Here is a 15,396-nt window from a genome sequence, read left to right as displayed (position 1 = left end):
GTGGATTTCATTGAGTAGCAAATGAAAATATGGAAAAAACTTGGAAAATTTATGATTTCTATCGAAAATCAAAATTAGAATTAATCGAAATTAGAATTCTTAGACTTCCAAAGGAAATTCCCACACGGAAAATTTATATTTTGAAAAATATATTTAAAAAATATCTCAAATTGGCCCAATTTATACAAAAAAATATATAAAACATATATTGTATATATTTTTTTATATATTCTTTATAAATTTGAGAAATATATGGAATTGGCCCCCATTATATATATTTTTTGATGAGGTTTTCTATAGAATTTCTCGAAAACTAGGTTTTTCAATTAAATTTTTTCTCACGTGTCATAATAAACGTTATTCTTCGAAATCATGAAATGCGTATTACCAAAATCATTAAGAGAACAAAGTCATTCCCAATTCAAATGTTATGCTCGCACTGTTATCTTTCGCAACATATTTTGGAATCATTCTTATGGGAAACGGCTTAATGTAACCCAATCAGCAACTCATTCCGCAAAGCATAAATAGTATTGCGTAAACAATGTTTTCAAATATCCAGAAGGATCTGGTAACTCGAACATAACGGGTGTGATCTCGTAGTTTCTGGAATCGTCGTCGAGTGCGCCACCGCCTTACTGGGTCGTCACGGTCTCCAACCAGTCACTTTCCAGCAGCCAATAAATGCTGTAAACCTATCAGTGAAAACACGTCACAGCTTTCCAAAGCACCTGTCTCTCATCAATTTCGTCAGTTGAAGAAGAGTTGAAAAATTATTGAGAAAAATAGCGCATGTGGATTGAATAAAATTCATCTGTAGTCCCCTGGAGTCTTCCCAGATTGATCAGCATCTTGTGATAAAAAATGTGAGTAAAATAGAAATAAATAATGAGCATGTTTTTTAGGCAGACTTGATAGTTTTTGCTGAATTCTCTCAACATTTTCCTCCCCGGAAACTCCCAACCAAGTGATGCAATTTTAATGAATACAATCTCATTTTGAAGCTCAAAAAATATTTTGACATTGACAAATAATTCGGACAATTTCACTCTACAGTTTTTTAGTTATTGACGATTAACTGGGATTGTCCATTCTACCCGACAATCCCTTATTTTTTCCATAAATTTCCTTGATTGAGCTGGGGTTTTCCCAGATGATTAGCATTTTGTGATACAAAATGTGAGTAAAATAGATATAAATAATGAGCACGTTTTCTATGCTCAACTAATAATTTTTGCGGAATTCTCAACATTTTCAATATCATATTTTCAATGTCAATATCTACAAATCAAGTGATACAATTTTAATGAATAAAATCTCATTTAGAAGCTCAAAAAATATTTTGAGATTGACAAATAATTCGGACAATTTCACTCTACAGTTTTTTAGTTTTTGACGATTAACTGGAATTGTCCATTCTACCCGACAATCCCTTATTTTTTCCATGAATTTCCTGGATTGAGCTGGGGTTTTCCCAGATGATTAGCATTTTGTGATACAAAATGTGAGTAAAATAGATATACCTAAATAATGAGCACATTTTCTATGCTCAACTAATAATTTTTGCGGAATTCTCAACATTTTCAATATCATATTTTCAATGTCAATATCTCCAAATCAAACGATACAATTTTAATAAATAAAATCTCATTTAGAAGCTCAAAAAATATTTTGACATTGACAAATAATTCGGACAATTTCACTCTACAGTTTTTTAGTTATTGACGATTAACTGGAATTGTCCATTCTACCCGACAATCCCTTATTTTTTCCATAAATTTCCTTGATTAAGCTGGGGTGTACCCAGATCGATCAGCATTTGTTGAAAAAAAGTGAGTGACATAGATATAAATAATGAGCACGTTTTCTATGCACAACTGATAATTTTTGCGGAATTCTCAACATTTTCAATATCATATTTTCAATGTCAATATCTACAAATCAAACGATACAATTTTAATAAATAAAATCTCATTTAGAAGCTCAAAAAATATCTTGAGATTGACAAACAATTCGGAGAATTTCACTCTACAGTTTTGTAATTATTAACGATTACAGAGGGCCCACTCTACCCGACAATTCCTTATTTTTCCATAAATTTCCTTGTTTACTTTGCATTATCATCAATTTTTGTTCGATGTATGGAAGTCCCCGCTGATAAAATCACAAACGTGTTTGTGTTCTCGAACAAATATATATCGCTCAAGAAATAAAAATTATTGCTCACGCTCCCATGAACATACGTGTCATTTCACACTGTTTATACAAAGTTTCAACATCAGCTCACACCGTATGTGGTTCACAGTAATTGGCTGGCTTCATTACGTATTTCACTTTTTGCACACGCATAAGGAAAGGATTCAATAAGAGATTGGGGTGTATTTTATCGGCATCGCTTGTCCTCATCAGATTACTGATAATGAAACGAGCAATCTTCATGAAGTGTTCTATTTCCCAGATATTTAATAGTGAAATGCGTGGATTTTTGTTACTGAGCATATTTTTGCTCCTGGCGCAACAAATTGTTGCTCCTCCAGTCACTAAGACTCATGAAGTCGAAGAGAAGAAGAACGAAACTCATGAAGAGGTGAAGGACGAGGTACGTATTCTTGAAATTCAATAGAGAATAATTCGAGGATAATTCTTACTCAGGTTAATCGAGTAATGAGGATTCTTCTGATATTTCCAGATGACTTTTGAGTATGACAGGTATTTGCAGGAAGTCATCAAGGCGCTAGAGACTGATAAACACTTTCGTGAGAAGCTCGATAAAGCTGATGAAGATTACATAAGAGTTAGTAATGAAATTTTCACAAAATATTGAATATTTTGTTAATAGTCGGGAAATGGTGCTACTTCCCCCTTGTAATGAGCCTAAATTGAGCCCAAATGGTAAATCTGCTCCTAAATTACGAATACTGAAGAAAAGTCATGTGTCAATTTTGCCCCACCTTCCCCTATATGATAGTTACTTGTGATGTACACTTGGGAATTTTTTTTCTTAATTGATAATCAAATCTTTCTGACATTGTACATTTGTTTGAATTTTTTTCCAATTCATTCTAGTAAATAAATTCATACACTTGGAGAATGTTGTAATAATGCTTTACGAAAAAGAATGATTAATTTTGGGCTGAAGTCAATGTTATAATTCCCATTTGTAATATTAGTTAAGAACAACACAACGGTATTCATTTATGATTTCTTGGAGCTGTTTTTTTTATTGATAATCAAATCTTTCTGACATTTCAAATTTATTCAAATTTTTGTCCAATTCATTCTAGTTAGTAAATTCGTACACTTGGAGAATGCTTGTGTATTCGAATTGTCGTGGATTACACATTTCGTTACGTTTTACTGTTTCTTTATTTCGGTTGCTGTGATATTTTGGGAAAAAAGAATGATTAATTTTGGGTTAAACTCAACGTTATAATTCCCTTTTATGACACTAGTCAGGAAAAATTGCCAAAGAGTTGGAGTTCGTGCATCACCGCGTGAGATCAAAGTTGGATGAACTGAAAAGAACTGAGTTGGAAAGATTGAAACAACTCCATTTTAAGAAACAACAACTTGGGGAGTCGAAATTCCCCAAAGAGGCTCATCACCTTGACCACACGAATGAGCATACATTCGAGATAGAAGATTTGAAGAAACTGATCCACAAGGTACTATTTCAATTTGATATGACTAATCCTATGAACACGATTACTCAATTTTTTAAATTCTCATGTAAAGACAAATCAAGATTTAGCCGAAGCTGACAGAAGACGTAAGCAGGAGTTCAAAGAATACGAGATGCAGAAGAAGTTCGAGGAGGAACAAAAAATGAAGGGTAATTCCGGATATATTTCTGAGATTTATTGATTGATTGGAGTTTATTAACTGTACATTGTGTTGTCCAAAGTAAACATGACATAAGTCATAAAACAGGAAACAGACATAAAAAAGATTATCTTAAGCATAACAAGACACTGAAACACAATGAAGCAAAATGCGAGCTGATGCCAATGCATGAAACATCGGAAAACAATAAAAAACATAAAGCAATTATATAAAGCAAGAAGTGAAAAATATTCATGAAGACAGAACAAGAAAAATGAAGTGCAAAAGATTAAGGAAATTCATGCCGAGGAATTCCTATGCAAAAGCTCTCAATAGAAAATGTACAGAAAAATGGAATTCTACTGATTTAGTAAAACTCCGTAATTCTTAAACAGAATCTGCCAAACACTAGACTAGAATAGAATTTTCACCAGAAGTTCAATAGAAATCAAGCAGAAGTTTCTATCGAATCCTCTTTGTTTTCCTACGATTTATCTTAGCGCGTTTCATCTGAAATAGCCTAGAAGTAATGATTCCGTCATCGATTTAATAGGTTTGAACGAAGAGGAGAAGAAGAAATATGCAGCGGAATTGGAAGCAATGAAGGAGAAGCACAAGAAACATCAGCCAGTAAGAATGATAAATTCAGTGAAATGTGGAGAACAGTTATCCCCATTATTTCCTATCATTAATCGAATTGATTTCCTGCAGTTACACCACCCTGGTAGTAAACAACAGCTAGAAGAGGTCTGGGAGAAGCAGGATCACATGGAGGATCAAGATTTCAACCCAGTTACTTTCTTCTACACGCACGATGTCGATGGAAATGGCGTATGGGATCAGGACGAGGTTGAAGCCCTCTTCGTGAAGGAATTGGACAAAATGTACAATGGGAACCCTGAGGATGATCCTCGTGAGCGTGAGGAAGAAATGGAGCGCATGAGGGAACACATGTTTTCTGAAGCCGATACCAATCAAGATGGGTTTATTGAGTGAGCTAAAACGTCAATTTTTCCTTTTTGATTATGAACAATCATGACCAATTATCGATTATCTATTTGCCTTCAGCTATCAGGAGTTCCTTGCGCAAACGAAGAGGAATGACTTCCAAGAGGATCCCGGCTGGAAATCCCTGGATGAACAGGAACTTTATTCGCAACAGGAATACAATGCTTATGAAATACAGAAACAACAAGAAATTCAGAAGATGATTGCTCAAGGATTGGTGAGTATTTTTTCTTTCACATTTCGTTGTTTGGATTCTCCATTAATATTGTGAAATCATCATTGTGTTTTGACCTGCGTCAGCATGCGCAGTACAGCATGCAGCACGATCGAGGCATTAATCTTGTCATTCGAATATTCTGTTGTATTTCTCTTTATTTATTTACATGCAATGGATTTTATGTACAGAATGTAATTGATTAGGGACTAACCATGCTTGTGCACTTTTTTGTTGCTCATTAGATACCACCGCATCCAGATTACGGACACCAGGGACAGGTGAGTGGTTTCAGTTTTTTAGGAGTTGTTTTAGGTGTGATAGAATGTAGCTTTCTTTGCCGCATGACAAATGTTTGGGATTAATTTTTAATAGGAACATTGGATGTTGGATAACGATCATTCAGTAGTTTGCAGTAATTTTGTGAAATGGCCCTGGAAACACTAAGAAAAATCGATAATGTTAAAGTGTTCAAATTGATTTTACGTGGGGAATAAACACGAGATAGCATTGTCGCTGTCTTAGAACATTAGTCGTATCATTTCTCAAGTCTTAGAAACTGACTAAGACCCAGCAGAAACGTTTTACTCGATCGTTGAGTGGTTTGAAGATATTTTCACTCAAAATCTGAATGAAGGGACACAAAAGTACCTAAACATCGAACTTCCCTTGAATATATTGAAAATCATCGCGCAATGTAGACGCCAGAACTCAATTTCACCTAAATTAATTTTTCAAAATGACCTAAGATTTTCAACCGAGTCTGTATGCCCATTTTGGTCTATAACTCATGTAGAAAATAATTCTCTGCATCTTCAAACTCTGCTGTGAACATTAATCGCTTGGCGTTGATTTTTCCTACTTTATATCATTTTTGGGCTATTGGAAGGGCAAGTACATAACCAGGACATTACTCAAGCCTAGGGATCGGAGATGTATGCCTGCAACTTGATAATTGATTCACAGTCAGTTGAGGAAACAATCTCCTACAACTTCTCGATTCGCTCAGCAATAAAAAAAATCATGCAAAACCTCAACTCCGGATGTTACGTCGCAGATATCAATGTTTTGCTTTCAATCTTGCAGTTCCCACCACAACACTTTGATCCCAATCAGGCACATCACCCAGGACAAGTACCACCAGCTCATCAGCAGCAGCATCAGGGCCAGGTACCTGTGCAACAACAGCAATATCAGGGACAGGTTCCTGTGCAACAGCAATATCCGGGTCAGGTTCCTGTGCAACAACAGCAATATCAGGGACAGGTTCCTGTGCAACAGCAACATCAGGTTCCAGTTCAGAATCAACAACCGGGTCAGGTCCAGGGACAGGTGCCTGTTCAGCAACAGCAAAATCAGGTTCCAGTGCAGAGTCAACAGCCAGGTCATCCCCAGGGGCAGTATCAAGTCCCGCAAATTCCTCAAGGACAACAACCGCTCCAGCAGCAGTATCAACCACCTCCACAGCAAGTGCCACATAATCAGGTCCCACCTGTGGTCAACAACCAACATGTCCAAGACAACGCCATTCCAGTGGGGAATCAACAACATCAACCAGTTCAAACCCAAAATATCGCTAACCAACAACCACCACAGCCCTCTGGTCAGGCCCAACCGGTTAATCCCATTCATAATGCTCCCCCCAACGTCGTTCATGCGTGAAGGGATCACTTGACTAGATAATTGGATTTTCCGTGATACTCTAATTTCTATAACGAATAAATAAATTGTTATTACTTCATTCTGGAGCCGAAGTATCTGGCGAATGCTCTGTGGAGACTATTGACATGTTCGGAGGAAGTATCCTTTCTAGAATGTGTTCGGAATTTGCGAATTTAATGTTTCGTATGTTGACTGGGGAATTCTCAAAATGTGTCTCATGTTTCTGAGAGTGTTTTAATCCATTTTGAAATTAAGTGATTTCTTTGTATTATTTTTGTAAGAATAGGAGGAAGACATTAGAAATTTGGAGGGTGAGTGACGAAACATAAATTATAATCACTTTATTTTGGATTTCAAATATCAAACGAATACGAAATTTTTCCTTGCATTCTTTTTTGTAAGAATGCAATAAAGACGTTTGAAATTTGAGTGCTGACTGATAATTAAATTGTCATTACTTCACTTTGAATTTCAAGTTTCTATCGAATTTTTTCTGCTAATTATTTATATTTCCGAACGAAGTATTGATGTTGCATCAGTTATCAGTTGCATCAGTAAATTTAATATACTGTACATTTTTGGGGAGTTCTCGAATCATGTTTTATGTTTCTGGAAATGTCTTCTTCTTTTTCGTAAGAATAGAATGAAGATATTTGAAATGTGTACATTGAGTGGGGAATAAAGAAATATTCTAAAGTTCTGACGACTATTTTGTCTCAATTTTTGACGTCCTCCAGTGAACAATTTATTCTTATTATCCAAACGTGTCTTATGTTTCTGAGAATGTTTGATTTCTCAATGATGAAACAACTCCTTTCTATTCTTTTCCACAATAATCGAATGAAGACATTTGAAATTAGCACATTTAGTGAATTTTCATTCGACTCCTCACGATATGAAGATTTGAATGAACGAATGCAGCGGGAAGATGCGCCGAGGCGACAAGGTAATTAATTAACAAACTAAAATTTCAATTATATTTTTTTCTCCTCATATTTATTATTATTGCATACTGTTTATGTTAGTAATATTACTTAGGTATACGTGCCAAGTAGCAACTTAAATGTATGATTGCGTGATTTTTTTCTGTTTCTGTTTCCATATTTTCTTTTATTTCATTCTCATCCGTAGTCAACGACGGATTAAGGTAGGTAGGTAATGTACGCTTAATTCATTATATATAAGGGTGTATTTATAAGTCTAGCATATTTCGGTAGAACGTCATTCTTAACATCTACATTTTTCTTCACTTCGGATAATAAATAAAAGTTCAACAGCATTTTTTGAGGGGCGGAGAGGGGAAGGGAGGGGGGGGGGATCATCTCTCATTAAACAGTAAATTTCCATTTACCATGACATTATTTTTTTCTTTATGCAATTGTTCGGGTCTTCGCTTCGCTCGCAGAAACTGAAAGTACACTATCATACTTATTTATCATTTAAAAAAATATCGAATAATTATCCCTATAAAATGTCCAGTCGGGGACAATTAAATCGATAAAATAGAAATATAAATAACAAATTCGTCTATCTATGTAAAACGGAATATTCTCGAGTCTCATACGAGATATGTTGCAATATAAAACTAAAACATTTAAACTATCATTACTCTTTTGATTACGCCGAGAGCTTAATTAACTCACAGTCGAGGGATTCATCTTCCCATTACCACTGTTTAATATAATTGCACTCGATATGATCATAAGCTCTCAGTGCAAGGACATACATTCAACGGAATAAATTAAGAATGATTTATACAATTATCGATGAATTCCCCCGAGCCATCGACCTATTATTTTTCTCGAGAATCTCACTATCACTATTCGACTATTACACCGCTATATTCAACTAATCGTAAAGAAATCGAAAATAAAATGTCGGATAAATACACTTGGCCCACTGGGGGGAATTGAAATTAACAGATAATAAATTCAAACGTCGAAGCATTTTCTCTGCCTCCGAATAAATCATAAGTAATTATAAATACAATTCAATTGAATAGAATAATACATTTATTGAACCTGCCGTGCGATGCTGCGTCTTCCATATTTACACTCTTGCACAAACGTCTGCTTGGCGTTTTTATCAACTTTTTGTTATTATCTATGTTCTTTTGCGCGTGAATATCCTCACTCGTTATTCCTGAAATTGTCTTCATTTACTGTGAGGATTGCTGGATGTAGCTTCTTATATTGTTCTATTGTTTCGGGTGCTATCATGAATTGAGACCAAATAATGTGAACTCTAACTTGAAAAATTACTAACGAGTTTTCTCTGGTCAACTAGGAATTCAACTATTTTTATTCTCTACCTCTCAACTGCAGTTTTTAGTTTAGCGGGGCAAAAGAAGCATTTGTGGTTTGTTCGGTTTATTCTGTAGGCTCTGTACTTCATCGTCGTTACCTGTCATGTACGATTCTTTTTTTTTCATCGAATTTTAATCGATAATTCAATGCGGATTCTGTCGCTCTTTGTGTCAGTTGTCTTTACACTCGTTCATTGGTTATCATCTCTGAGAAATGAAGGATTGTTGAGTATGATTCTAGTTATTGCGGCGTGAAGTTGATGATCGTATAATTAATTAGCTTTGATATTGGATCTCATTTCAATAATAATTTCTTTGTATTCTATTCAAACGAATGGGCGTTCTCCAAAAACCTGCTCGTGAAATCCTGCCTCTGAATTTATATCTCTCTCGAGACTCCTATTGATTGCGTCCTACCACCAAGACCCCGTGATTTCCGTTAGCTAGTCTAGAGGATCGTCTTGTAAATCAAAGGTAAATTTACTTAATTGTTCTCGTAATTTTCTTTCTTGTGTTTTTTTTTGGTAAATGCACCCCAGCAGTAACCGTATCGATATACATATATCAATTTATATATAATAAATATTTATATCCTTTATATAATCATTTCATGTTCACTATATCAATATTAGCGTACTAGATACTTTTTGTGTTTTTTTCCTTTTTCTTCACTTACATATTAAGTATGTAATATAGGTATTTATGTATTTTTTTTGTTTATTTCTTTCTTCTTCACAGATATATCAAAATGTGGAAACGAAGGATTTTTTTTTCATCATCTTTTTTAAATTTATTCTCAGAGCTCACGTTTTCATTTATTTATTTTTAAAAATTCTCATTCTCATATCGTTTCGATAAATGGAGGAAAAAAAACAAGTTCAACTTCCTACAGACATGCCATTCAGGGTATTACCGGTGGTGGATCGATCCAAACGGAATTTAATTATTGTTTCTTCGGAGTTTTTATAAAAACGCGTGACGTGCAAATGCTAACGGGCAGGCATTTGAGGTGTTCCCGGCGTTTGCACGACAGGCGACTTTTCTCATCAGCTTTTTTCATTTTTAATACCATACACTCAATTCACAAACACGCTGGTTATTTTTAGTATTTTTTTTTCTTCATCGACACATTGCAGTTACCAATTTGTTTTTCTCTTTAATTCCTGAAAGTGTTACTTTGAAATTTTTTAAACGACGAAATTTTGAATTTCTTTTCTCTTCACTTACAACTGGTCACGATCTACGGGACTCTTTAAACAATTTTTTCTTTTGGAAGGCACTTACTACTTTTTTTTTATACATTATTTAATTTTATTTTCTCACGTATCAATCTTTCAAAAACTTTCGCACACTCGCTTGCTCTCGGTCTCGCGATTTTGTCGTGTAAGTTTAAATTTTTTTTTTCTTTCCGGTTTATCTGAAAGTTCACTCTGAACACATTTAAGCCTAGATTGTAAAAACCGTATCCATTGTTTCCGCTTCAGGGAATTTTTAAAGCGACTCGTTGGAAATAAGAAAGTTCAGGATTTATTTTTTAATACGTATACGATATCAACAGGACGACGAACGGCCCGTGGGATTTTTTATTACGTTTTCTTATTTAGATGGTAAACGCAAAATTTCCGCATTGATCGTTCATTTTTTACTTTATAGTAATTTTTATTCTTTTCATTTTGTAATTTTCGCACAAAAATGTTTGTATCAAGAATATCATTTTTTAATATTAATCACCGTCGTGCTAATTAGAACGAATTTGACTCGTTATCACTTGTCTCGACGTCAAATTAGTTCAGTTATTATAGGACAACTTGAGTTACGCAAAGAAAATTGGAAAAAATATGTGTGAGAACGAATTCTATCGCTGAAAATTGGTAAGAAAAATGAAACAAAAAATTGCTGATTGAATTCTCAAAAGAGGAAAGAGATAAAAATAATACTGAACTAATTTGAGCGCCAGTATTTATCAAGAAAACGTTAAAAAACGACCGAGACGCGCGAGAACTTTCTTTTATCAATTCCTGGACAAAAGAAACTACAACATTGGAAAGAATGCCAAAAAACAAGATTCTCATGGAGATTTGTTTTTCTTTTTTTACGAAGGCCACTTCGAATTGTTTTTTTCTTTTTACACTAGAGAAATTCCCAAGGGGATGGGTATTTTTTTTCTGAATCGAGAATCCCAGGGTCCCATTGGCCGAAATAACGCACGGCAAAATTTGTCATTTTTTTTTCTTTACAATTTTGAAAAATAGCACGATCTCTCGAATAAACAAAGAAAGGCAAGCTCTCATCCATCACAACAATCAGAAATTCTCACCTTTATGTTCAGCATTCACTCGCACACTCGGATGATTCGAATACTCTCCAATTTCCTCAAAGATCCAGTCTACGTTTTTTTTTCAAATTTTTCCATAAACACTTTTTTCCCTTTGTTTAATACCTAAATCTTATAATTTTTATACTTGGCATACCCCAAATATGGCAGGAAGGCAATCATTACTTAAATAATTCGACTCTCTTTTCAAAATCTTGTCGAGTTGTTGCACCTTTCAATATAATTTCACGTATTCCCACCACGAAGTCTTCATCTCCATTAAAATTTTAATGCTCTCCCCCTTTTTACTTCATTCTCGATAAGATGAAGACAAGTGACAAATTTTGTACATTTCTTCCCCTATCGTTTTAAGTAGTATCATAAAAAAATGGCCACATTTATTATTCGGGAGAAAATCTGGAAAGTTGAAATTCATCTGTATCTCCTTTTGGTGTTCACAGGCTGAACACTTGTCGAAATGACAAAAAAAACAATTAATATTCATAATAAATATGCGTGGACGTTCGATTGACTAGAAAATGACAATAGCGCCATTGCACCGTCATTTTAATGCAAAGAACTAAAAATTGGCGTTTTATTTTCCCGTCGTTAACTCAATAAACAGTTTCGACGTGTGTTCAGCTGTAAAATTAAAGTGACCATTAAATGATTCCCATAAAAAAAAGAAAAATTTTCCCTATAGCATGCAACCGATCCTCATCAAACTATTATACATTTGGCATTAACACATAATCCGTATTGCATACATATAAATTATCTTGAGTACGATTTCCACAAAATTTTCCCCATCTTACTGACGAAGAACTAATCGTTATTACATTTGTATTTTCATTCGGGATAATTTTGGCGCAAATTCGGTAATCGACGACTAAAATTTTATAATCCTAAGACCACATCTCCACTCTACTCCACGTTTAATCATAATATTTTGTTTCACCATCTCATTTATAACTTAATCCTCAAGTACTCCATTCAGTGTCACATTAAAGTGACTCAAACACTCAAGGGGTACGAGACAAATAACTCTTTACAGTGCTCGTAATATTCTTTTGATTTTGACGTGTTCTCCCGTGTTTTCAACATCGAAAAAATGTTTAAGACTCTCAACAGTTACAGGTTCCCTCACCCATTCCCTTAATTACAAATTCCTCGTCCCATCCCAGGGGAGAAATGTAACAATTGAGATTGAGCCTCATAATTTCTCGTGAGAACCAAAATGAGAATTTTCCTTCGATCATTGAATAAAAAAAATTACTGCTCGCTCCTGGAATCAGTCAAGGGTTCGAGTTTAACTGGCACTTTGTCCTTGTCCTTGTGGCCATGTGAACTCTTCACGAGGTCTGAGATGTCCTCCTGGAATATGTTCTCCGGTCTGGGGCTGACGTAGCTGCGCTGGGGCTTGTATGTCATACCACTGACGCCAATGCCAACTTCAACGCTACTTGGGATGTGGGCTGGATCCATCAGTGGTGCTAGGGGGCTGGCGAGTGGACTGCCCTCCATGGGACTCTCTGGGGGGCCCCCCGAGCCTGGACTCGGCAGACCCAGGATCAACGGGGAATTGCGATTGTTGTTTGTGTTATTGTTATTACTCGAACCACTGTTATTGTTCAAGTGGTGCTGGCTTACTTGGACAGCTGCTTGGAAGTTTGCTGAGAGATTTGTCGCGATCATGTCGTGTTGGTGGGACTGGGCGGCTGCTACCATGCTGCACATTTGATGCCGAAGGCCTGAAATATGAGGAAACATCAAATATTTTTTTTCTGGGTATTTTTGGGGAGAATAGGGTCTTGTGCTGGATATTTCGGAAAAACATTTTTAATTCTGTTTTTGACAATCTTAGGGAAAAAGTGAAATTTTACGGATAGTTTGGGAGAAATTTTCAGGAGGGGGATGGTGAATTCAATTTAGGGGAGGATGAATAATGAAGTTTCAGATTTCAATGGGATTTGATGAATTTCGAAATTTTTGAGCAGCAGGAAGACGGGAATTAGTATCGAATTTTTGAGTTCCTATTGATTGAGAATTCAAGAATATATTCATTAGAATTTTTCTGATTTCTATCTATTTTTGTGGAATTGAAATTAAATTTATAGGATTCATGGATATTTCAAGAGAATTTTAAATTTTCCATGACGGTATTCCCTGAAATTCCAGGAAAACTATAGTGTGATGAACAATTCTACAAAGTTTATCAGACATTTCAGTCAAAAATAAATTTTGAATTTTAATTAATTTAAAATTCAAGAATATATTTACTAGAATTTTTCGGATTGTTATTAATTTTCGTGAAATAACTGAGCTCAAATTTACAGGTTCCATTGATTTTTACCCAAAATTTTAAATTTTAATCACAAAATTCTTTGAAATTTCATGGGAACTGCAATGTGATAAAAAATTCTAAAAAGTGTACGGGAAATTTCAGCCAAAAATCAATTTTATTTTAAATATTTCGCAACTTTTATCGCGCACTGTTGACTAGTAATCACCGAGGGCGACAATGAATGTGATTTGAAAAAAAAGATCATGAAATTTCAAATTTCACTAAAAATTCAATGACATTCAAAATCTTTGCGCAACGAAAGACGAGAATCCTTACTTTCGCGAATTCTTTTACTTGAATTTTCAATAAAAACATGAATAACCAGCCCCGAATTACACGGAATTGATTTGTCCTTAAAATTTTGAAGTTCTAATGACAAAATTCTTCGAAATTCCAGTGAAACTTCCAAAAATTGTGTCGGAAATTTCACCCAAAGATGTTTAACAGTGAAAGGATTGAGTATATCTTGCCTAATGTCGCAGGCGTTGAGCAAGTATTTCGATATTTATCAGAGTGGTGAAGAGGTTCTGGGGTGAGAGTTTGGGTTTTGAGGGAAAATATCGTTGGCAATTACCTTGGGCGACCGCGGCAACCGCAGCAGCCGCAGCAGCACCAGGGCTCACCGCCCCCTCTGGCCCATTGCACGCGTAATTCGCTAGGCTTGGATACATTGGATTTGGCTCGTCCTTGACGATGGAACCGTCACGGAATACAACAGCCCTGATAACACCGCGGATGTGCTCGTCTGGCCACACACCCAGTAGAATCCTCTGGGGTCTTCCTCGTCCCTTTGGCCGTAGATCTGATTAGTGGGGAAAGAAAGCGAATTATTCGTTGGGAATCGACACAGTCAATTCTACCTTCACTTGCTATTTGGATGACTCAGTTGACTACTCGGAAAAAGTCAATGTTTAAGCCTTTTTCGCCTAGGGGATGAAGTGTCTCGAATGTTACGGATGTTTCATTATTTTTTTTGTGTAAATAAACCCTAGAATAAGATTACTTTACCCTCTAGGCAGAAAAGGATGGAATTTCCTCGAAAGAGGGTTGATTTTCGTTCATCACTATTGGAAAAAAACTGAAATTTCATCGACAGTTGACTAGGAATTTAGGGGAGTGACATTTCATTCGATTTAGAAGGAAAAATCATGCAATTACCGGAAATCCAATGAAACTTCAAATTTTTGAACGCCAGGAAGAAGAGGAGACATGAATATTATTGCCAAATTACACTGAATCTTTAAGTGATTGAACATTAAAGAATATAGTAGTCAAACTCAAATCTACAGTTTCCATTCATTTTTCTAGAAAATTTTGAATTTTGAATTATGAAATTCCTTGAATATTTCAGTGAAAATATGTGATCATAATTTTTAAGAAGTGCATTGGAAATTTCCTGATTTTCCTGATTTCTATCAATTCTCATGGAATAATTGAACTGCAACTGACCGTTTTCATTGATTTTTCCATAAAATTTTCGAATTTTCGATTAAAAAATTGCCATCAATGGAATTATAATTCGATGAAAATGTCCAGGTGCGTCCGAAATTTCAATCCAAAAATTTCCAACAGCGATGATTTTTTGCATGCAATAACGCAACCTCCCATCGAGTAAATTTTTCACGAAAATTATCACCAAAGAGAGTGGGAAAATTTTGTCAACGCTATTAACGTACTCTGCTCTCGCAAACAATAAAATAACGAATTAAAGCGACCCCTGACGTTAA

At 35.2% G+C, this 15,396-nt stretch overlaps 2 protein-coding genes across 6 annotated transcripts in view; one reads left to right on the top strand and one right to left on the bottom strand.

Annotated features, from left to right (window-relative positions):
- The first annotated feature begins 610 nt into the window (after positions 1–610).
- LOC107047877 (nucleobindin-2) lies at positions 611–7,409 on the top strand. 3 transcript variants are annotated; one of them, XM_015270768.2, is made up of 11 exons: positions 611–866; positions 2,306–2,599; positions 2,690–2,794; positions 3,453–3,665; positions 3,736–3,832; positions 4,376–4,452; positions 4,534–4,814; positions 4,891–5,047; positions 5,290–5,325; positions 6,131–6,701; positions 6,738–7,409. In XM_015270768.2, the coding sequence occupies exons 2-11, from the start codon at positions 2,420–2,422 to the stop codon at positions 6,740–6,742; spliced, it is 1,722 nt and encodes a 573-aa protein (XP_015126254.1). In that variant the 5' UTR covers positions 611–866; positions 2,306–2,419; the 3' UTR covers positions 6,743–7,409. The 3 variants fall into 3 exon arrangements, with proteins under 3 accessions (XP_015126254.1, XP_015126263.1, XP_015126272.1); XM_015270786.2 differs by having other exon boundaries at positions 613–866; positions 2,459–2,599; positions 6,131–7,409; XM_015270777.2 differs by lacking the exon at positions 5,290–5,325 and having other exon boundaries at positions 6,131–7,409.
- A 271-nt stretch (positions 7,410–7,680) lies between these two features.
- The window catches only part of LOC107047590 (protein bric-a-brac 2), a 251,942-nt gene continuing 244,226 nt past the window's right edge, over positions 7,681–15,396 (bottom strand). For all 3 annotated transcript variants that reach the window (XM_015270375.1, XM_015270382.1, XM_015270379.1), the window contains 2 exons: positions 14,244–14,471; positions 7,681–13,076 (listed from right to left, as the gene is read on the bottom strand). In XM_015270375.1, the coding sequence (XP_015125861.1) occupies positions 12,598–13,076; positions 14,244–14,471 (707 nt within the window). In that variant the 3' untranslated portion in view covers positions 7,681–12,597. The remainder of the gene's footprint in view (positions 13,077–14,243; positions 14,472–15,396) is intronic.

This window comes from Diachasma alloeum, unplaced genomic scaffold (assembly GCF_001412515.2).
Source record: "Diachasma alloeum isolate Michigan unplaced genomic scaffold, Dall2.0 Dall_scaffold_00183, whole genome shotgun sequence".
Classification (NCBI taxonomy): domain Eukaryota; kingdom Metazoa; phylum Arthropoda; class Insecta; order Hymenoptera; family Braconidae; genus Diachasma; species Diachasma alloeum.
The sequence above is the reverse complement of the archived record's forward strand: the minus strand, read 5'-3'. Positions and strand labels throughout refer to the sequence as shown.